General features: G+C 47.1%; 1 protein-coding gene across 1 annotated transcript in view; it reads right to left on the bottom strand.

Moving 5' to 3' along the window:
• The window catches only part of WNT3A (Wnt family member 3A), a 60,496-nt gene that overhangs the window by 36,666 nt on the left and 2,018 nt on the right, over positions 1 to 21,812 (bottom strand). Inside the window, exon 2 of the mRNA XM_006146970.2 lies at positions 7,835 to 8,076. Coding sequence (XP_006147032.1) covers positions 7,835 to 8,076 — 242 coding nt within the window. The remainder of the gene's footprint in view (positions 1 to 7,834; positions 8,077 to 21,812) is intronic.

Raw genomic sequence — 21,812 nt, 5'->3', positions numbered from 1 at the left:
GGCAGAACAACTGGATAAGACCATGTTCCAGGTCTAAGAGGCAACCAGGAGGCTGGTGGGCTGGAGAGAGGGACAGGGAGTGTCTAATCTATGTAGGCAGTTGTAACAAAATACCACAGATGGAGTGTCTTATACAGTACAGATACTTGTTTCTCACAGTTCTAGAATCTGTTAAGTCCAAGGTCAAGGTGTGGCACGTTCTGTGTCTGGCAAAGGCCTACTTCCTGGTTCATAGATGGCACCCTCTTACTAGGTTCTCACACAGTGAAAAGGGTGAGATAGCTCTCTGGGGCTTCTTTTATAAGGGAACTAATTCCATTCATGAGAGCTCCACCCTCATGGCCTAGTCATTTCTGAAAGGTCTCATCTTCTAATGCTATCACCTAACTTGGTAGGATTTCAACACAGGCATTTGGGGAATACAAACATCTCAACTATAGCAGGGAGGATGGAGAGTAGGAGGGAAAAGAGCCAGGGGCCAGAAGATTTGAGAGAACTGAAAGCTCTGGAGGGGCTAGTAAAGGAGGGATGTGGTCTAATTAAAATGACTCCATAGGAACTCTGCAATGCTGCAGGGGAGTCAGGAAGGTGTGAGTGCTGTTGGGGAAGTGGCAGGGTTTTTGGACTGAAACTAAATGTATTGCTGATGGGACTTTCTAGAGGGAAGATTCACCGGGGACCGCCAAGGTTTTTGACCAGAGCAACAGAGGCTGGAGCTGCCCATTACAAGATGAGGAAGTCGTTCGAGGAGGAGGATTGTAAAAAGGTGAAATGGATCATGGCCTTGGCCATCCTGTCAGTAATACTCCCCATGACTGCAGATTCCCTAGCAAAACTTTCTCAAAGTGACCTGCTCTACTTCTGCCTAAACAGCCTTCCTTCAGCACCATTGTCTTCTCAGGTTCCCTGGGACCTGCCCTTGCTGCTGACTATATGTTTAGCATAGCCATGATCCCTGGGACCCTGACTCAGCTAGCAAGACTTCACTGACCCATCCTGGGGCAGATGGCATTGTCCAGGGAGGTCATACCATGCATATCCCACCATTTATACTGATCTCCCATGTGACGTTGATACATTGTCAAACGGCATCTGTGTCCCCTACCCTAGAACCCAGAATGTCTCTTAGAGTCATTAAAAAAAAAAAAAAAAAAAAAAAAGGCAAACTGAGCAAAAATGGTTAGAATAAACACTGTCACTGGGGGCTGGCAGGTGGCATAATGATTGGGGACACTGGACTCCACTGTTCCAGTCCCAGACCTGGAGGCTTTCTCTCGCTTTCTCTTGCTCTGTCCCTCTCTGGTCAAAATGAAAGAAAAAGGGAAAGGAACAAAGGAAGGAAGGAAGAAATAAAGAGAGAAAGAAAATTAAATAAAATAAGAATCAACACTGTCAGATCTCTGGAAAGAACCAAACAAATGCTAAATCGAGAAAACAATGACTTTGGCATGGTAGGAGAGTTGGTGGTTTCACTTGGCCATGCCTTAGCACCTTTCCTAGAACAGTGAAGTTTTGAAGATAGCTGGTGTTCCCAGGGTAGACAGATGGTTTCAAAGGCAGAAAAATAGACTAGCCCTGAAGGATTGTGTCTGTCTCTTTTGATCTCTCTGAGTCAGAATTTCCCCCCCCCCTAACTCAGCACTCTCTTAGGAGGGCAGCTTGATGGTTCAATGGTAACACACTGCTCAGGTGAGGCTGAATCCATAAGGAACATTATGGGTTTGGCTCTCTGGTCAACCTGTATGTATTGGGCATGTATGCCTATGGTCCTGGTTAGCTGGGAAGACTGGGGGACAGGACAGTCATGACATGAAATCTCGCTGATGGTACTGCTATCTTTCTTTTTTTCTTTCTGTCTCTAACTATCATGTAAGAAAGAAATAACTTTTAAAAAGAGAGAGAGAAAGAGAGCTCTCTTAAGGAGGAATAGTGGTGAAGAGATGGATGTTTCTTGAAAATCAAATGAACAAGTTGCTGCCACTCAGAGCATCCTGATAAGGGCATATGATAAAAACCTACAGCTAACATTATACATAATGGTGAAAGGCTGAAAGTTTTCACCCTAAGATTGGGAAAAAAGGCAAGAATGTCCACTTTCACCATATCTATTCATCATAGTTCTGGAAATTCTAGCCAGAGAAATTAAGTAAGAAATAAAAGCCACCCAAATTGAAAATGAAGATGTAAAATGGATTCTATTCACAGATGACATCATCCTACATGTAGAAAATTCTAAGGAATCTACCAAATAAATCCTCTTAGAGCTAATAAACAGATTAAGCAAAGTTGCAAGATACAGATTCAAAATATAAAAATTATATTTTTCTATAAAACATTGCATTTCTATATATTAGCAATGACCAGTCTGAAATGAAATAAAACAATTCCAGGGAGATATAACAGCATCAAAGATACAAACAAAAATACTTAGGAATATATTAACCAAGGAGGTATAAGACTTGTACACTTAAGACTATAAAACATGGGAACCAGCAGTTAGCGTAATGGCTATGTCGCTGGACTCCCATGTAGTCGACCGCGGTTTGTGTCCCGGACCCAGCGGCTTAAAACTCACGCCGGGCACGTGTGTGTGTGCGTGCCCAAGATCCCGAGAGGAGAATGGAGGAGAAGGGATTGCGGCGTGACCATCCCCCCTGGGGGGTGATTTCTTGCTTTCTGTTTCTATGTCTCTCTCTGTCTGTCTGGCGAGTGCACACACCCTACAGTGAAAATCTCTCCCCCCCCAAAAAAAAAAGTAAAAAAAAAAAAAAGACTATAAAACATGGCTGAAAGAAATTAAGGGAGACCTAAATAAATGAAAGGATATCTGAGTTCTTAGATTGGAAGGCTTAACATTGTTAAGGTGACTACACTTCCTAAAGCAATCTACAGATTCAGTGCAATCCTCAGCAAAATCCCAACTGTCTTTATTTTTTTTTTTCAGAAATGGAAAAACTGATCCTAAAATTGATCCTAGAATTGCAAGGGATCCCAAATAGCAAAAACAGTCTTGAAAAGAAAAAAAAATTTTTTTGGAGGACTCACAATTTTCATTTTCAAAACATACTGCAAAGCTATGACAATCACAATAGTGTGGTATTAACGTAGACCAATAGAATGGAACTGAGAGCCCACAAATAAACCCATACATTTACAACCAATTTATAAATACACCTATATGTCTATGACCAATTTATTTTGAGAAGGGCGTCAAGAATATTCAATAGGGAAAAACTGTCTTTCAACAGGTGGTATTAAAATAATTGAATTTCCACATTCAAAGCATCCTTTGTGGCAGGATCTTTGACTCATGCCATATATAAAAAATTAACTCAGAATGGATCACACATCTAACTGTAGCAATAAACTATTAAACTCTTGGAAGAAAACATAGGTGTAAATCTTTGTGATCTTAGATTAGGTAATGCTTACTTTAATATGACCTCTAAATCAACTGGACTTCACTAAATTTAAAAACTTTTGTGCAAAGGATACTATCACAAAAATGAAAAAAAAAGATCTACACAACAGAAGAAAATATTTGCAAATCATATGTCTGATAACTATTCAGTATCTAGAATATGTTAAGAAAATTGTTACAACTCAACAACAAAAAGACAATTCAGTTTAAAAATGGGCAAAAGACTTGAATAGACCGTCTTCATAAAAAACATAGAGGGACCAGCTGTCAGCGTAATGGCTGTGTCGCTGGACTCCCATGTAGTCGACCGCGGTTGGAGTCCCAGACCCGGTGGCTTAAAACTCACGCCGGGCGCGTGTGCGTGCGTGCCCAAGATCCCGAGAGGAGAATGGAGGAGAAGGGATTGCAGCGTGACCATCCCCCCGGGGGGGTGATTTCTCGCTTTCTATCTTTGTCCCTCTCTGTCTTTCTGGCAAGCACACGTGCCCTATAGCAAAAACCTTTCAAAAAAAAAGTGCAAAAAATCTCATGTTCAACATCATTAGCCATTAGGGATATGCAACTAAAACCCATAATGAGATACTATTTCATATCCATTAGGATGGCTTTAAAAAATAAAAGTGAGGGAACCAGCAGTTAGCGTAATGGCTATGTCGCTGGACTCCCACGTAGTTGATCGTGGTTCGCGTCCTGGACCCGGTGGCTTAAAACTCACGCCGGGCGCGTGTGCGTGCGTGCCCAAGATCCCGAGAGGAGAATGGAGGAGAAGGGATTGCAGCGTGACCATCCCCCCGGGGGGGTGATTTCTCGCTTTCTGTCTCTATGTCTCTCTCTGTTTGTCTGGCGAGCGCACGCGCCCTATAGCAAAAATCTCTCCAAAAAATAAAAGTGAGAGAGAAGAAAAAATAACAAGAATTAGTATGTGGAGAAGTTGGAATCCTTGGACATTGCTGGTGGAAATGTAAAATGGTGTAGCTCCTGTGGAAAATAGTATGATAATTTTTCAAAAGGCTAAACACAGAATTACCATATGACCCAGACATTTAAAAAAATTAGTTTATTTATTTATCCATTTATTTGTTAGTTTTCAAGATGCTGAGTCCAGGACTCAAAACATGATTGGCCATATGGTAATCCAACATCTTAACCTTGCCACCTGCTGGTCCCAGGACCCAGAAATTCTACTTTTAGGTATAAACTCCAAAATAATTGAAAACAGGGATTCAGACAAATGCTTGTTAAAGAATATTCATAGACACGTAAGTCACAGTGGCCAGAATAGGAAACAACCTAAATGTCCATCAATAGATGAATAAATAAACAAAATATGGGTTACCCGTACAATGGAGTAGTATCCAGGTATAAAAAGGAACGAAGTGCTGAAACATGCTATAGCATAGATGAACCTTGAAGTCACTGTGCTAAGTGAAATAAGCCAGGCACAAAAGGTCACATACTGTATGATTCCATCTCTATTTAAAAAAAAAAATGGAATAGGTAACTCCGTAGGAATAGAAAGCAGATTGGTAATTTCTAGGGGCTGGAGGAGGGGATAGAAATGGGGAGAGACTGCTTAATGAGTACTGGGTTTCCTTTTGGGCTGATGAAAATGTCTGAAGCTAGACAGAAATGATGGTTGCGTAATTCTTTGTACTAAATGCTCCTGAATTGCATGCTTTAAAATGACTAATTTCATGTTGTGTGAGTTTCACCTCACTTTTTAAAAAAATTTGCCAGAGGGCACATGTGCTTGCCAGAGAAAGACCAGAGAGAGAGAGAGAGAGAGAGAGAGAAAGAAAATTTCTTCGATGAGGCATGGCTATGACACAATCTTTCTCCACTTCTTCATCCTGTCGGGATTGAGGGCATGCATGCACACACACCTGGCTTGTCTTTTGCAAGCTGCTGGGGCCAGGATTCAAACTCCAAGTTAGCTATATGGAATTGAGCTCCCTTAACCACCATGCCATGGGCTAACCCTCACCTTAATTTTTAAATAATTATGCTAAAGCTTCCATTTGTGTAGCTGTTCTTATTCTGTCTCTATCGCTCAGTGCCTTTTTCTGTCTCTCCAGATCTCTGTCTCTCTTTCAATATCTCTCCATCTCTTTCTACCCCTCCATCTCTGTGTCTCTCCATATATCCCTGTTTCATTCTCTCTCCTTCCATTTCTGTTTTTCCATCTTTCTCTCTTCATCTCTCTGTGTTTCTCCCTCTAGCTCTGCATATTTCTGTCTCTGTCTATCTCTTTTTCTCACCTCTCTGTTCCACTTTTTGTTGGTCCTCTTTCCATCTCCCTTCCTCCAAGCCCTGTGGTCCCAGTCACCATACCGTAAGGGATCCCAGGCACAGGCAAAGGTCCCTGTGGTGCTTGGCACACAGCCAGCCTCACATAAATGTGTATGTGAATGAACTGAGCTGAGGAGAAGCCAGCTCCACCTATGGACTGCTGCTCTTTTGACTCACAGACAGTGGAAGACAACACACAATTATTATGTTAAGCCTCTACATTTTGTAATGATTTGCTCTTCATTAACAGTGAACTAATGCCCCACCCTCTCATTGTCTTCCTCTTCCCGGAATCAACCATTAAATCCAGCATCCTTGATCTTCTGCCCTTGTGCCTGTGCCTTTTCATGGTGCCCATAGACTCTGTCTTTTTGTAGACATTTTTAATTTTTGTATTTTCTCTCTAAGTCACCTGAAGTCCTGGCTCCTGAGAGAAGTCTTCTGTGATTAGCTTTGTCCTCATCACTCGAGAGCCAACCACTTGTTCATTTCCCTTTTGGGGATGAGGAAAGAGGAGGGGTATCAGGGTGATCCTATGTGTCCAAGTCATCCCTAAGCCCCACAGCTCTCATCCCAGTGAGTGCTTTGTGGAAGGGCTCTAGGTAATGCCCACGTGGTACAGGTGCCTTCTCTCCCCATTCACAGATGGGAACAGGAACATCAAGGCAGAGCAAGAGGTAGACACTCGTTCATGTTCTAGACTCTGAGCACAGACTGCCCTCACCACAGCCTGCTGTCTCTGGTCAGAGAGCAGTGCCTGGCAGCTTTACTCCCCACCCTCCCTCTGGGCTACCTCATGTACCTTTGTCGAGCACAGGGCCAAAGATGGCCAGGCTGTTGTTGACAGTGGTGCAGTTCCACCGACGGCCTCGGAACTGGTGCTGGCATTCCCGGATGCCAATTTTGACACCCTCGGCCACGCTGGGCTTTGCAAGCTGCTGGGGCCAGGATTCAAACTCCAAGTTAGCTATATGGAATTGAGCTCCCTTAACCACCATGCCATGGGCTAACCCTCACCTTAATTTTTAAATAATTATGCTAAAGCTTCCATTTGTGTAGCTGTTCTTATTCTGTCTCTATCGCTCAGTGCCTTTTTCTGTCTCTCCAGATCTCTGTCTCTCTTTCAATATCTCTCCATCTCTTTCTACCCCTCCATCTCTGTGTCTCTCCATATATCCCTGTTTCATTCTCTCTCCTTCCATTTCTGTTTTTCCATCTTTCTCTCTTCATCTCTCTGTGTTTCTCCCTCTAGCTCTGCATATTTCTGTCTCTGTCTATCTCTTTTTCTCACCTCTCTGTTCCACTTTTTGTTGGTCCTCTTTCCATCTCCCTTCCTCCAAGCCCTGTGGTCCCAGTCACCATACCGTAAGGGATCCCAGGCACAGGCAAAGGTCCCTGTGGTGCTTGGCACACAGCCAGCCTCACATAAATGTGTATGTGAATGAACTGAGCTGAGGAGAAGCCAGCTCCACCTATGGACTGCTGCTCTTTTGACTCACAGACAGTGGAAGACAACACACAATTATTATGTTAAGCCTCTACATTTTGTAATGATTTGCTCTTCATTAACAGTGAACTAATGCCCCACCCTCTCATTGTCTTCCTCTTCCCGGAATCAACCATTAAATCCAGCATCCTTGATCTTCTGCCCTTGTGCCTGTGCCTTTTCATGGTGCCCATAGACTCTGTCTTTTTGTAGACATTTTTAATTTTTGTATTTTCTCTCTAAGTCACCTGAAGTCCTGGCTCCTGAGAGAAGTCTTCTGTGATTAGCTTTGTCCTCATCACTCGAGAGCCAACCACTTGTTCATTTCCCTTTTGGGGATGAGGAAAGAGGAGGGGTATCAGGGTGATCCTATGTGTCCAAGTCATCCCTAAGCCCCACAGCTCTCATCCCAGTGAGTGCTTTGTGGAAGGGCTCTAGGTAATGCCCACGTGGTACAGGTGCCTTCTCTCCCCATTCACAGATGGGAACAGGAACATCAAGGCAGAGCAAGAGGTAGACACTCGTTCATGTTCTAGACTCTGAGCACAGACTGCCCTCACCACAGCCTGCTGTCTCTGGTCAGAGAGCAGTGCCTGGCAGCTTTACTCCCCACCCTCCCTCTGGGCTACCTCATGTACCTTTGTCGAGCACAGGGCCAAAGATGGCCAGGCTGTTGTTGACAGTGGTGCAGTTCCACCGACGGCCTCGGAACTGGTGCTGGCATTCCCGGATGCCAATTTTGACACCCTCGGCCACGCTGGGCATGATCTCGACATAGTTCCTGCAGAAGCGCAGCTGTTTGGGTACCAGCCCTGGGATGCTGGCACACAGGATGGGCTGGGTGCCCAAAGAGGAGTATTGAGGACCAACAGCCAGGGACCTATTGAGGAAAAGGACAAGGAAGTTAACAAGGCTAGCCTAGAACAATGGGTCCAGGAGACCTGCCCATCCTGGGCCTCCCTCTAGGGAAGGAGACAGACCTTTTGCTTTGGGAACACAAGTGCATTTGAGGGGCAAGATGCAACACCCTAAAGCCATTAGAGAATGCAAAGGCTGATCCCAAGAACACAGAATGGAGGGTGGTGTGCTGTGATTTGGCCCAAAGTCACCACTAAACTCATATTTGCCCAGAGAGCCAAGAAGCCCAGTTTGGCTATTTACTTTAAAGGTATAAACACATATGTCCACAGTAAGATGTGTTCTAGAAGAGTCACAGAGCTCTGAGCATGAATGCAAGAACTTGGAAGCCACACAAGTATCCAGCAATAGGAGAGTGGACAAAGAAATGCTGGTTTACTCCTGCATTGAAATGCTACTCTGAAATTAAAAGCAATGAATTTGCACACATATAGCAAGGTGGCTGGATTTCACCCTTAGGATGCTGAGTGCGAGGCCTGCTCCGTAAATTTACCAATATACAGTCAGCCCTCTGTGTCCATGTGTTCCTCACGACCTGTGGCTACCCTGCATCAGACAGTTAGGTAGGGAACATTTCTGCCATAGGGAAGTTTTGCTGGGCCACGATGGTAGGGGATGGAGAGACATGCTAACAAAGAGAGCTCTGCCCACTCCCGGAACCCTGCAGCTTTTGCAGAGAGCACAGAACCTGGCATGTCAGACCTTCTTGCCTCATTAAATCAGGGCAGGGAGGAGTGACCTTGTCCCTGGTCTCCAGGGTAAGCAAAGAGGGGGACTCCCAAGTTTACAGCCTCTCCCCAGCCTCCTTCCTCTTAGGGTGCTGAGTCAGCACCCACCTGCCACCCTCTCCTGGGCAGGCCCTGGCTCGCCACCTCCCCACACGAACAGGGCCAGGGTGCAGGCGCCGGCTGCCAGCCCAGATGTGGCTCCAGTTGCTTCAGCCTCTATCAACCCAGACTGGCTTGCTGCTGCTTGCCCTCATGGACTTCAGGTTGGTGCGTGAGAGGAGGATTTCCTGCCTTCTCTGGACATGAGGGCCCCTTGAGTTCTTTGAGTTGCTTCCTGAGATGTTTCTCTTCCTAGAGGGCCAGGCTACCAAGAAGGCCTGAGCAAGGGCAATGCAGAACCTGTCTGAGAAAAGCAAAGAACTGGGGGCTCCCATCCAATGAGGAAGGGGTAGGAAAGCGTCAAGTGAGCTCATCTGGTTGCTGGATTTAAATTGGGCTTGAAGGATCACTTGAGTCAATTTTTAAAAATCATATAAAAAGTCTCGGTGCTAGACTCCCATGTGACCAACTGTGATTGAATTCCTTGACCCAGCAGCTTAAAACACACAGAGCATGTGTGTGTGCATGTCCCAAATCCCAAAATCCTGAGAGGAGAATGGGGGGAAGGGTGATTGTTCACTTTCTGTCTCTTTGTCTCTCTGGTGAGCACACACACCCTATTCCAAAAATCTCTCAAAACCCCAAAAACTCATATAAAAATTCCAAACTAGACATGTACTATCCCTCCTCCAAAGCCTCCAGGATCCAGCTTTTAGATAAGCCAAATCAATGATTGTTGCCCCCATTAATCAATGCTCAGAAAACCATGATCTGTAACTCCTTTCTCCCACTCTTCTCTGGGAATAAATAGGGGGTGGTGCTCTGGCCTGGGGTTGGGGACCAGGAGAAAGAGAGGGTCCGAGGAAGGAAGGAAGCAATGACTGCTAGGGGCTGACTCGGGGTCATGCTCTCCTGCAATAAAAGACAGATAAGCCCATCTTGGGATCTTGCCAGGGAACAGTGGCAGCCCTGAGTTTGGGAGGGGCCCTATAAACTGAGACGCATTCCACCAATGGGCACCTAGAGGACCTGACTCCTCAGGGTCCCACTCATAGAGTACATTTTCAGGACATATAAAATATGACATCAAAAACAACCTGGGTTCCCAGATCTGATCTTAGGACAGAAAAAGATATTCAAGCCCCAAAAGGGGAAGTAGGTTTGCCTTTAGCTGGTCTGAATGCACCAGTGCTGGTTTCTGGTTTTGACAAATGAGCCATAGTTATATAAGATATGAACAGGAGGAAAAATCAGGTGCGGCCTCAGCACATTTATTCTTTTTTTTTTTTTGGAGAGGTTTTTGCCATAGGGCACATATATGCTTGCCAGAAAGACAGAGAGACAGAAAGTGAGAAATTACTTCCCAAGAGGGATGGCCACACCACAATCCCTTCTCCTCCATTCTCCTCTTGGGATCTTGGGCATGCACGCACACGCGCCCGGCATGAGTCTAAGTCACTGGGTCCGGGACTCGAACTGCAGTCGACTACATGGGAGTCCAGCGACATAGCCATTATGCTAACTGCTGGTCCCAGCACATTTAAAACTCTCTGTACTATGACCAAATTATCAAATTACCATCCCAAATTCACAAGTGGAGAAGGAAGAAATACTGTTACAAGGAGCCAAGTGGATTGACACACAGTTATCATGGTGGAGAACAGTGCTTGGTTCTGTAGTGCATGCCTATGTTTCTTAATGCTGGCACCTGGGCTGAGTTCCTACAGAGCTTTTAGAACAGTGAGAGAGGCATTTGTAATTTCAACACCAACTATTATCCAAGATGGAAGCATCTGTGTTCTCCCAATGAGAAAAGCTCAGAAACCACGGATGCTGCTACCATTCATCACCTCCATTCACAACTGAAGGCGAGGCCTGACCACAAGTAGAGCTGGGTGGAAATAAGCATGTCATTTTCCAGTCCCATTTCAGAACTCTGGGTTGCAGCCTGCTGGGGTGTGTGTGCGTGTGCGTGTGTGTGTGTGCGTGCGCATATGTGGTGGTGGGGCAGGGCTGGCACTCAGGGGCTGCTTATGACCATTTGCAGGAATGTGACTTGAGATTTAGAAATGGACCCAGCTACCCACCAGTCATCTCTTCACTGATTTCTACTGCCAGTTGGGCAGTTGGGTAGGATCGCTGGGTGGCTGTTCATCTGAAAGAAGGTGATGACAGCTGCTCTCCCTTTCAGGAGACAGTGTCTTACCTGGCCATAAACCTCTCCAAACCCAGAAATAGGACATGATCACAAAGTCCCTCACCTAAGCACCCCCCACAGGATGTTACAGATGTAAATTAGGGTCAACATCTGAGCTAATCTAATCACATGTGCACTTTCAGAAGTCAGAGAGAGATGCAAAGTATGGAGATTTACCTTGCTGATCCTGGCTCTGAGAAGAAAGGTATCACTTTCTAGGAGCAGAGCATGGTCCCTGGGAACTGAGAACGACCTCAGGCAACAACCAGTCAGTTCTTGAGACGTGGTCCTACCAGGATAGCCTGGATGAGGCTGAAGGCAAATTCTTCTTTATCCCCCGCTAATGCCTTGATTTTGGCCTCCTGAGACCTTGAGCAAAGAACAAGATGACCTCATCTAGACTTCCAACCTGCAGAACTATGGGCTGTGGGACTCCCCAAATGTGTTTCATTTGTCAATGACAGGAGCTAACAGACTCAAAATCTCCCTGCTCTTCTCCCACTGGATTTTCTCTACCTTCCCCAAATTTCAGTGCCACCTAAACTTCTTGAGCCCAAAGGGGGGGAAAAAAAAAGGAGCTTCAAGGGGATATCACCTCTGTGAGCTCCTTCTTGTGTAAACTCCAAAGATCTGAGCTGCCATGGTTGCCTTCATCAACTTCTCACCTCAACTTTAGACAGCTCTTTCCTTTTATTTATTTATTTATTTATTTATTTATTTATTTATTTATTTATTTATTTTACTATAGAGATATGTGCATTCATATGAGAGAGAGAGAAAGAGAGAGAAAGAAATCACCCCTAAAGGGTATGGCCATCCTACAATCCCTTCTTCTCCATTCTTCTCTTGGGATTTTGGGCATGTACGCACATTCACACAGCCCACCTGTTTTGCAAGCCAACAGGTCCAGGACTTGAAATCAGTCATGTGGGACCTTGCTGCTCTAACCTCCATGCTACTTGCTGACCACAGCTCTTTCCTTTCTAGTGGTAAGTGTTCCATTGTGGATATATTTCACATTTTCTTTCTTTACCTGTCAATGGACACTTAGGTTGATTTCACATCTTGGCTATTGTGACTGGTACTGCAATAAACATGGGGGTGCAGATATTTCTTTAACATACCGATTTCCTTTTCTTTGGGAATATATCCAGCAGTAGGACTGCTGGATCATAGGGTAGTTCCTTCAAGCCATTAGCATTGCTCCACAGTTAACTACTGCCTGTCTCCTAATCTGGTCCCCACCTGCTTATGCTTCCCACCTGCCCCATCACCTGGCAGGGCTCATCAAAGACCTGTTGAGAGGCACTGTAATGTGACTCCTTCCAACCCATACCACATGGATAGGTGGTACTCATGGGAATCTTCTGCATCTGGAAATTGAGACTCAGAGGATGGATCCTTTGCCAAAGTGAATATGGCAGAAAAGAGACTCTAGTATGTTGGCCTTCCAGGGCTCCCCTTTCCAATGTCCTACCATGCCCTTCAAATCTATTAAACTCCCGACTGTGCAAAATAGCACTGATGCACGATTCAAACATAAATGTCATGAACAAAACAACCACCTTGAGGCTAAAGACAAGAAACATCTCAGGGGTTTCCTTGCTCTCATCATAAGGCAGTCATCTAGGGTGATGTGGGTGATGGCCCTCAATCATCAGATCTTGCATAGTTGGTCAACTCCAGGGTGCTACTTTGGGATTCTTGGGAGGCTGTTGGGTTAGGGGAGGCTCCTCCCAGCATGGCTAGAGATCCAGCAGCATCAAGATCACAAGGGATATGTGAGAAATCCAGGTTTGGGGATGAGCACTTTTTCAGACCCGCTGGGTCAGAGAAATGGAATGTCACTGGGCCCTCCAGGGCACTCTGGTGCATACAGATGTTTAAGAATTACCAGATTCTGCAGTCTCTGAGGCTGCTTTTGGCTCAGACATTCTAAGACTCCAAAGGCACCCACTGACGTGAAACCTTCTAAGACTTCTTTGACTCTAAACCCTTTTGCTCTCATGGTCTGGTATCAATTTTTATAGAGGTCTCGAAGGTCCTTGGGGGCAGTTGCTTCCCTCTAGCCCAGTCTCTTGGGAGTCATCACAAGCATAACTTCCCCAGGGTTTTAGAAGCTCTCTGGAAGTCCAAAAGATCCTAAGAAGAGGGAAAGGTAGCAGCAGATCAAAAGACTAGAGATATCCTAGAAGAGGTAGGGTGCCTAGATAGGGGCAGGAGTCAATGGACCCAAAGCTCTAACTGTCTTGGCCAGTGGCTCATACTTACAGAGCCCAAGAGATGATGCAGGCCAAGTAGCGAAACCAGTGCCTTCTGTCATGTTCAGCACTCCTGAGATGGATGTGAACTCAGCCCCTCATTAAAATTTAGCAGCCCACCCTGAGCTCCTACCTGAGTTTCTGGGGCCTCAGATGAATTCTGTAATCTTTTTCTCACCCTCTTATATGCTATACAGGTGTGTAAGTCAATGTCTAGACAGGGCAGAAGGTCTTTACTAAGGTCACTCATACAAGGAAATAGAGTGTCCTGGTTCAGGCCACACTTCTGTCTTTGGTCCAGGTGGATGACCCCATAATTTGTTGTTCCCTGTTTACCCCCTGTTATTGTTGGTCTGGGTCATGGTGAGGTCCAGACCTTGCCTTGGGGGCAGTGGGAACAGCAGGAAAATGTGGTCCCCGCCCAGCCCCCAGGGAAAGGCGGAGAGGCTGCAAGCATTCCTTGCACCTGGCTGCTGTGATTCACAGGATGAGGAATGCATTCCATTTCCCCTCTCATTGCCAATGCCACTGGGCAGGACGGTGTCCCAGAAGATGCCCATTTTCCCCATCAGCTGTACCACTGACCAACTGGACATCATATCCAAATGTCCCTCAGGCCCCACAACATCAGAGTGTCCCAAACACTTCGATTCTCTGAGGCATCCTGACATTCCTTGCTTTGTGACTTTTCCCCAGAATCTCAGTCCCAGAGAGACCTTTCACACAGAAGAAAGGGCCAATGGCAAGGTAGGTGAGTAGATTACAGCACTTCAGCACCAAGGAGCCTGGTATAATTGTAGAGACGGTGCCAGATGTGCAAGAGACATTTAACACGTGACAGTACGCTTTCCAAAGCGGAATACACTTTTTTATCCTTATGAAAAATGTGCACCTATGAATAAAACAGAAGTACCACTGATCGTGCTGGTATTATGTTGGTCAGATTTTTTTCCTTCCAGATTTTCATTAACACCACTAGTGTTTGTTTTGTTTTAATCAGAGTTTGTTTTTAAGGGAAGGGCATCACCTTCAATTCAGAATACATATGAATGCGGTTTTGGAAAGCAGCCCCTGGTCCCTAGACTCACGATTCCAGCCTGTGGCCGGGGCCACGTGAGCCGCACCCACAGCCCGCAAGCACTAATGGTTTTTCTCCCTCCCTCTGTTGCTCCTGTCGAAAGGCTGGGCACCTTGCCAGGGATACAGCAGACGCTGGCTGTGACATGCAGGGAAGGAAGAAGATTGGCCTAGGACTCTGAGGCGGGCAGCAGGCCAGCCCAGCATGGGCCCTTGACAGCCTCCCTGGGTTGATGGCCTCCAGCCTCTATTTGATGCCATGTGAATTTTACCATCCTTGTGCGGTGGCACTGGAGGTTATTAGCAGCTCCGTGGACAGAGGTTCAGGGTGAATGGTAGGGCATGGGCTCAGGTCCTACTTCCCTCCCCAGTGATGGTGGGCATGGGGTCCTTGTCATTGTCTTGTAGCCATCAGATCCAGTTCCAGAGAAGCTATATGGCCTGGCTACTATTTTCTTGCAAGTCTTCAAGGAGCTGGCAAGCTCCTAGGTTTCCTGGAGTCGGTTTCTTTTTGTAGTAAAATTTGGCAAATGGGGCAGCAGTGAACTGAGGGTATGGTTCTGTGTTTGTATTTTCTGGGATTACTCCAAGAACAAGTAGGGACCTAAGAGCCATTCTCAATGCAGGTATAACAAGTGCAGGGGCAAGAAGAAGGATCTCTTTCTGGAGAAGGCTCGGCAGGGGTGCTAAAGCCAGTGGCATTCAACTAGGCTTGGAAGGTAGGATGTGGCTCTGGCTCCAGCTCTTTTAGTCACTTGTTTGTTTTCTATTTCTCCCTTTCCCCTCCTGGGGTTCAGTTTCCCCATCTTTCAAATGAGGTGGTTGGACCATATTCTGTTTGAGGCTTTGAGAGAGATGGTGAATATTGACCCAACAGGTGGGTCCATTCCCTGCTCTCCATTGCTCTGCTTGATTCATGTGGCTCTTTCTGATAGAAGAGTTGGGGCATGTCTTGTTTTTTTTTTTGTTGTTGTTGTTGTTTTGTTTTGTTTTGTTTTGAGAGGTCTTTACAATAGGGCTTGTGTGCTCACCAGAAAGAGAGAGACAGAAAGTGAGAAATCACCCCCCCAGGGAGGATGGCCATGTTGCAATCCCTTCTCTTCCATTCTCCTCTCGGGGTCTTGGGTACGCACACGCACATGCCCGGTGTGAGTTTAAGCCATTGGGTCCAGAACTTGAACTGCGGTCGACTACGTGGGAGTCCAGCGACACAGCCTAACTGCTGGTCCCAAGTTGGGGCACATCTTAACTCCAGGTCTTCCAGCACCACCTCTTTCAGGAATTGGCTAGTTCTGCTAGCCACTTTCCAGGCACCCCTTCCGGCTCTTGGCCACTTCCTCCTGCATGTCCTTTTGTGTTTGGAGTGGGAGGAGCCTTTCCTGCTAATGGAGGCCCTATATTCTCTAGTCCTTCATTGGCACAGAGCCGGGTACAGGAAGCACACAGTCAGATCCAGGCAGGTGAGATATAATGACTCTGTGCAGGCCTCAAGGGAACAAAAAGGACCTGGAGGAGTCTCTGCCAGGGAGATCCCTTATTGGGAGGTGAGTCTCTGCTTTGCTGGGGTGGTGAGGCCTCTGGGAAGTGTCTATCCTATCCTGAATCCTCTTTGTGGGTGGGGATGAGGTTTCTGTCCTCAGCTCTGAGGTCCTGAGTTTGGGGCCATTCTCCCTATTAGATGAAGGCTACCCAGATTCACTAGAGAGGTCTTTCTTCTCTGGAGTGGACTGAGCACTGCCTCAAAAGTGCCAACCTACCTAAGAGACCCTACCACCACCACCACTGCCACCATCAAGGTTCCAGTTTCTCTTCCTACTCACTTGTGGGCACTGAAGAAACAGGAATAGCCTGGAAAAATACTCTCTGGGAGCTGAGGCATCTCCTAAGCTGGGGTGGGGTCCCCCAGGCCCCTGGTGTCAGGGGGCCACCCCTTCCCTGCCCTAGGCTGCGTGGCTCTGCCTGGAGCCCTCCCAGCCAGCACCTCCTCCTGCCCCACCGGGCCGAGCAGGATTACTGACACATACTTTGAGCGAGTCCCAGCAGGCGGCAGAAGCTCCCATGCCCGCGGCCATGCATTTGCCAGCTTCCCTGGGCGGCAGCAGCAGCACGTTTAGCTGGGGAAGGAATGTGGAAGCGCCAATGTGTGAGACACCTCCAGGGTGTCACCTGGGGAGGCCAGGAGGGAGACCAAGGCAGAGGCAGCCATTCCCCCAGCCTCAGAACTAGGAACTCAGTGAGGGTTGGGGTGGGGGGAGCATTGTAAAAACATAACATTGTGTCTTCCTATCCTCCAAGTTCAGGCCACCAAATCAGTGTCTGTGTTTCACAGGAAAGATTCCCTTTGTGTGTTTATTCTTTCATTCCTTAAACACAACCTTAATGGCCCTTCATCGAATGTGAATGTCACAACCCTGATAATGTGGGGCCATGGAAGTGCCTATTTATAAAGGGAAGGTCTTCCTGCAAGCAGATAGCAGGGCCAAGATGGTCACAGCCATGCTGGATCCCTCTCTTTTTCTTTTTTTTTTTTTGGAGAGATTTTCACTGTAGGGCGCGTGCGCTCGCCAGACAGACAGAGAGAGACATAGAGACAGAAAGCGAGAAATCACCCCCCAGGGGGGATGGTCACACCGCAATCCCTTCTCCTCCATTCTCCTCTCAGGATCTTGGGCACGCACGCACACGCGCCCGGCGTGAGTTTTAAGCCACCGGGTCCGGGACACGAACCGCGGTCGACTACGTGGGAGTCCAGCGACATAGCCATTACGCTAACTGCTGGTTCCCCTGGATCCCTCTCTGTGCCAGTGGCCTGAGCCTAGACCTCCTCTGTAAGACCCTCCATGAACAGAACACCTATCTGACAGTTCATCATTGATCTGAAATTCCTTAAACTGCACCTCATAGAGTTTAGGGGTTTAGTGGCATCTGCTAGACTGTTGATGTCACAGTGACCCTGGGACCATGACACTCTATTTTGTGACTGGTATCTTAGGACCTTTCAAGTGCATCTGCAGCTGGCTCTTTTTTCTCAGCCTCAGTTTCTAGGGATAGGCAGCTCACCATTTCCCAGATACCATAATCTACACTAGCTCTCATCCTTAGGAAGACTTTTCCTACCCTGAGCTACAAATCTGCCTCCTTGACACCTACAATCTTGGCTCCCAGCTCCCCTTTCTGGAGTCCTCAGTGATGCAAAATGAATCTTCTCCTGAAACTTTTCAGTCTTGAAGTTCTCAATACTTTACTCTTAAAAGGGGCAAATGCAGGGGCCAGCAGGTGGTGTGGTAGTTAAGGTGCTGGACTCCTGTGTAGGTGACCACAGTTTGAGTCCTGGCTTGCTTTCTCATTTTCTCTCTGTCTCTGTCTCTTTCTGGTCAAATTAAAATAAATAAATAAATAAAAATTAGGTAAATAATTTTTAAAAAATTTAAAAAGGGGTCAAATGCAACATTTTGTGTTTGAGTCCAAATTTAGACAATAAGAGCTGGATGGAGAACAACTTCAGAATGGCCAGTAGGTACAGAAGGTACTTTTCAGAGTAGCTAGAGAGGTACTTGGTTTGCTGGCTTCTTTTCTCCAGTTTGGGGCTGGCAGGTGGCATGGTGGTTAAGGGTGCTGGACTCCTACATGGTTGACCATGGCTTGATTATTGGACCTAGTGGCTTGCTTTCTCACTTTCTCTCTCTCTCTCTTAATCTCTATGTTCAAATTTAAATAAATAAATAAAGTTAAATAAAATAATTCTTTTAAAAAAGTTCCAATTCATTACTGTAAATTACATACAAATGTTGCAGCACTGTCAAACTGCTAGGATGTTGCCAAGTACTTTTTCCAGTTCTGTCTTACTTATTTCTTCACAGACAGGTGACAGATTGCTCACGGATGGGCTCAGGATGTTAGACTATGCATTCAGAAGCACCGATCATGTTTTGTGGACAGAGATGACAAGTCCAAGCTCTGTTTTCTTTGTCTTGGGCAGAAGGATGGCAGAGGTGACTGGAGACTAGAACTTTCATCCCCACAGGCAAGAGATTTGCACAAGGGACCCAGGGGAAGTGTTGTCTTCAGGGGATGTATAGTCCCTCTAACACTATTCATTATGATTGTGTTTACTCATCCTATGCTCCCTGCTACAAAGGAGTCTAGAGGTTTATGCAAATAAAAACAAAAAGTCATTAAAGAAGGAAAAAAGACAAATCCAATGAAAGTGAAGAGCAGCCAGCCTAGGGGAACTTGAACCCCAGACAGCACACCAAGGACTTTAGCAATAGAGTCAGAAAGAGTCAGGATGACAGATGAGCATTACACTCTGGAAGGGGTGTGCCACGACTCAACATGCTGGGTATTGATCCTGGTGAGTATGTGGCAGAAGCCACCTGACCATGACATTTCATCTGTGGCCATTTCTGACAGTGCCTCTCCTGAAGGCTGGTTTGTTGGTGATTGTGGGGAGGCATCACATCCTGTGTCCCTGATTATACAACACTGGGAAGCCTGGTGTCTGATTTCTCCCAGTTTATACATTTCGTATGTTAGCAAATGCCACCCCAGCTTCAGGGGTGTGGGGACAGAAAAACAGAGAGAAACAGAGGCAGAAATACATAGAGAGAGAAATAGGGACAGAGTGAGAGATACAGAAACAGAAAAATAGTGATGGATAGAGGGACAGACATGAGTAGAAGGGAAAGCAAAGGAGAGGGGGAGTGAAGCGGGCAGGCCTCTTGGGAAGACACATACAGGGTTGTAGGCCCACGTTGAAGCATGGCAACTTTGGGAGCTGTGTCCAAGGTCCTGCCTGAGAAGCCCAGTTGCCTTGCTCCATTCTCCCCAGGTCCTGTGCTGCTGGGCTCTGCCTTGCCTGGTCAGCTTCTCTTGGTCCCTGCATCTCCACACTGAGCCTACCCGCCATCCACAACAGCAACCTCTCCCAACGCCAAGTGCCTTCTCATGCCAACCAGAATCTGTCCCTCTACCTTGTGCCTACACTCCTGTGCCGTCTTCTTCACTCACCCCACATTCCACTTGGACCAGCGGTGAGGCCAGCTGACATGAGGCCTTTATCCCACATCAGTTCTGAGAAGTGATAGTGTGCCAGATACAGGGAAGGCAAGCCTTGAGGGGTGGTGCAGGGAGGAGGTTCCTGAGGGTGGAGGACAGGTGACAGCTAAGCCAAGCCTTTGGGGGTAAGGGGCCCACAAACCCAAGAAAATAGAGAGGCAGGGTAGGCTCTGAGTCTCCCTTCTAGGAGATTGTTTGCACCCACGAGGCAGCTGTGGAGGAGAATGAGAGGCCATGAAGAGCCTGAATGCTAAGAAGAGGGATTTGCAGCCTGCCCTATAGAAATGGGAGTCACTAAATTGTTTCTGTCATGGTGACACAGGCACATAAGCTCAGGGGGATATAAAGGAGAAGTTCAGAGAACTTGTCTGAAGCTATGGAACTGGCTCAGAGGAATAGAGAAGGGTGAACAAGAGCCTCATATGACTATTGCCTGGGCCAGCTGGTGTTGCCATCCACTTGACAGCATAGCCTCTGTGCTCAGGGAGCACATAGCCCAGCAGGGACTGGCGAGGGGACAGGTAGCAGGAGGGGCACCCAAATTGGAAAGTAGGGCCAGGCATGGTGAAAGAGCTCACCCAGTTTTGTAAGGCAGCGGTGGCAGCAGCCATGTCAGGCAGTATATCCAGGTGGCAGTGAGGGTGTGGGGTCTGAGGGGAGTGAGGACAGGTAGAAACTGAGAATAAAAGTAGGAGGTGGCTGAGGTGGGAATGCCGCAGTGCAGCCTGGTGAAGGGAGCAGAGGGACCGTGAAGATGATAAGATCCTATAGCCCAGAATCACAATTGGGTTGGATCCTTGGGAGGAGACAGGAGACACGAGGCTGACCTCCAGCCACTGGGGGGATGCAAGATGTCAGGTGGCGTGGTGGTTAAGAGTGCTGGACTCTCACATGGCCGACTGTGATGAGTCCCAGACCTGGCGGCTTGCTTTCTCACTTTCCCTCTCTCTTGCTCTCTTTCTCTCCCTCTCTGGTCAAAAGTATGTAAGTAAATAAATGAAGTTAAATAAAATAATTTTTTTTAAAAGGAGTGGGATAAAAAGATGTCATCAACCCAATACAGGAAGAAGTGGGGTGCCCCATGGAGCGCCCAATACTAGGGAGTACTGCAGTCCAGTCTGTCCATGAGTCTCCTTTAAGCCTTGTTGCCTGTCCTGTGTTCACATGGGCTCTTCTGATTAATTCCAATTTCATGAGACTCAGCCAGTACAAGGGGAGTGAAGGAAGAGTGCCCAGGCCTTGTTCTATCCCCTCACCTGGCTCTGCTATGTCACAGTAGGAGCCCAGAACAAATGCTCTTGGAGGTCTGAGCAGCTCTGGACTATTCTGGTCTTAGCACAGATCTGTCTGTTGCAGCCTTGAAACCTCTCAGCATCAGCATTATGGGTTAAAGACATCTCCTCCTAGCAGGTCCTTGGGAAGGCGGGTGCCCTTCACATTCCATATAATGCTGCCGGCAAGGCAACACCTTCAATTCTCCCTCCACCCTCTCACCAAGAGCCACACCGACTTCAAAAGCCTAATTACTCCTGTTTTGGGCCGTTTCCTGGTTTTGTTTCTCCAGGTGAGGAGGTTCCCCCATCACTTTCGCTTTCATATGCGAGGTGGAGGGGCGGTGGAGAAGGACAGCAGGAAAAGTGACAGGGCAAGCAGCTTCATTTTAGGAAGAGAGAGTGAAACAAAACAACCAGTTAGGGAGGCTGAGGGTGAAGGTGAGAAGTTATAAACAGAGATCGCTACAGCCCGACTTGGATTCCTTGTGAGGCTCACCCAGAGCCTTCTCAGCAGTGACCAAGACTCCTCCTACTCTCCCCCTCCTCAGTGATGCTTAATCCGCAGGGTTGGGGGAAGGCAGGAGGAGAAAGGAGCAGACATCTGAAGCTCTGCCAGAGGGAAGATACAGCTGAAGAGAGGAAACCTTTCTCCTGGGATTAAACTGTATAACTTGACGTGCCACAGGTCCTTGTCGCGTTGTTGTTCTCTGTGAGTCCTCCTCTCCATTCTGTCCATGCGTGTGTGCTGGCGAGGTGGGAAGAACATGTCCTGCCAGTGTCCAGTCTGCCTCAGGGGGCAGAGAGGGGAGAGAAGGAGGTGGGAGGAGGGCTTCGGTTTTGTCCCTGGGGAGCCAGCCTCCCCTATAGGACTAGCTTCTGCTCAGGAAGCAGAGAATCCCTAAGTGTGAGAATCCTACTGAGAAGAGTGGGGGTGGGGTGGGTGGAGAGGTGGTGCTTGCCACACTTACCCCTATCAGTATTGGGGGTTCCATGTTACCCTCTTT

This window comes from Tupaia chinensis, unplaced genomic scaffold (assembly GCF_000334495.1).
Source record: "Tupaia chinensis unplaced genomic scaffold, TupChi_1.0 Scaffold000197_1, whole genome shotgun sequence".
Taxonomy (NCBI): Eukaryota; Metazoa; Chordata; class Mammalia; order Scandentia; family Tupaiidae; genus Tupaia; species Tupaia belangeri.
Note: the sequence above shows the minus strand (reverse complement) of the source record. Positions and strands in the feature narration are given on the sequence as shown.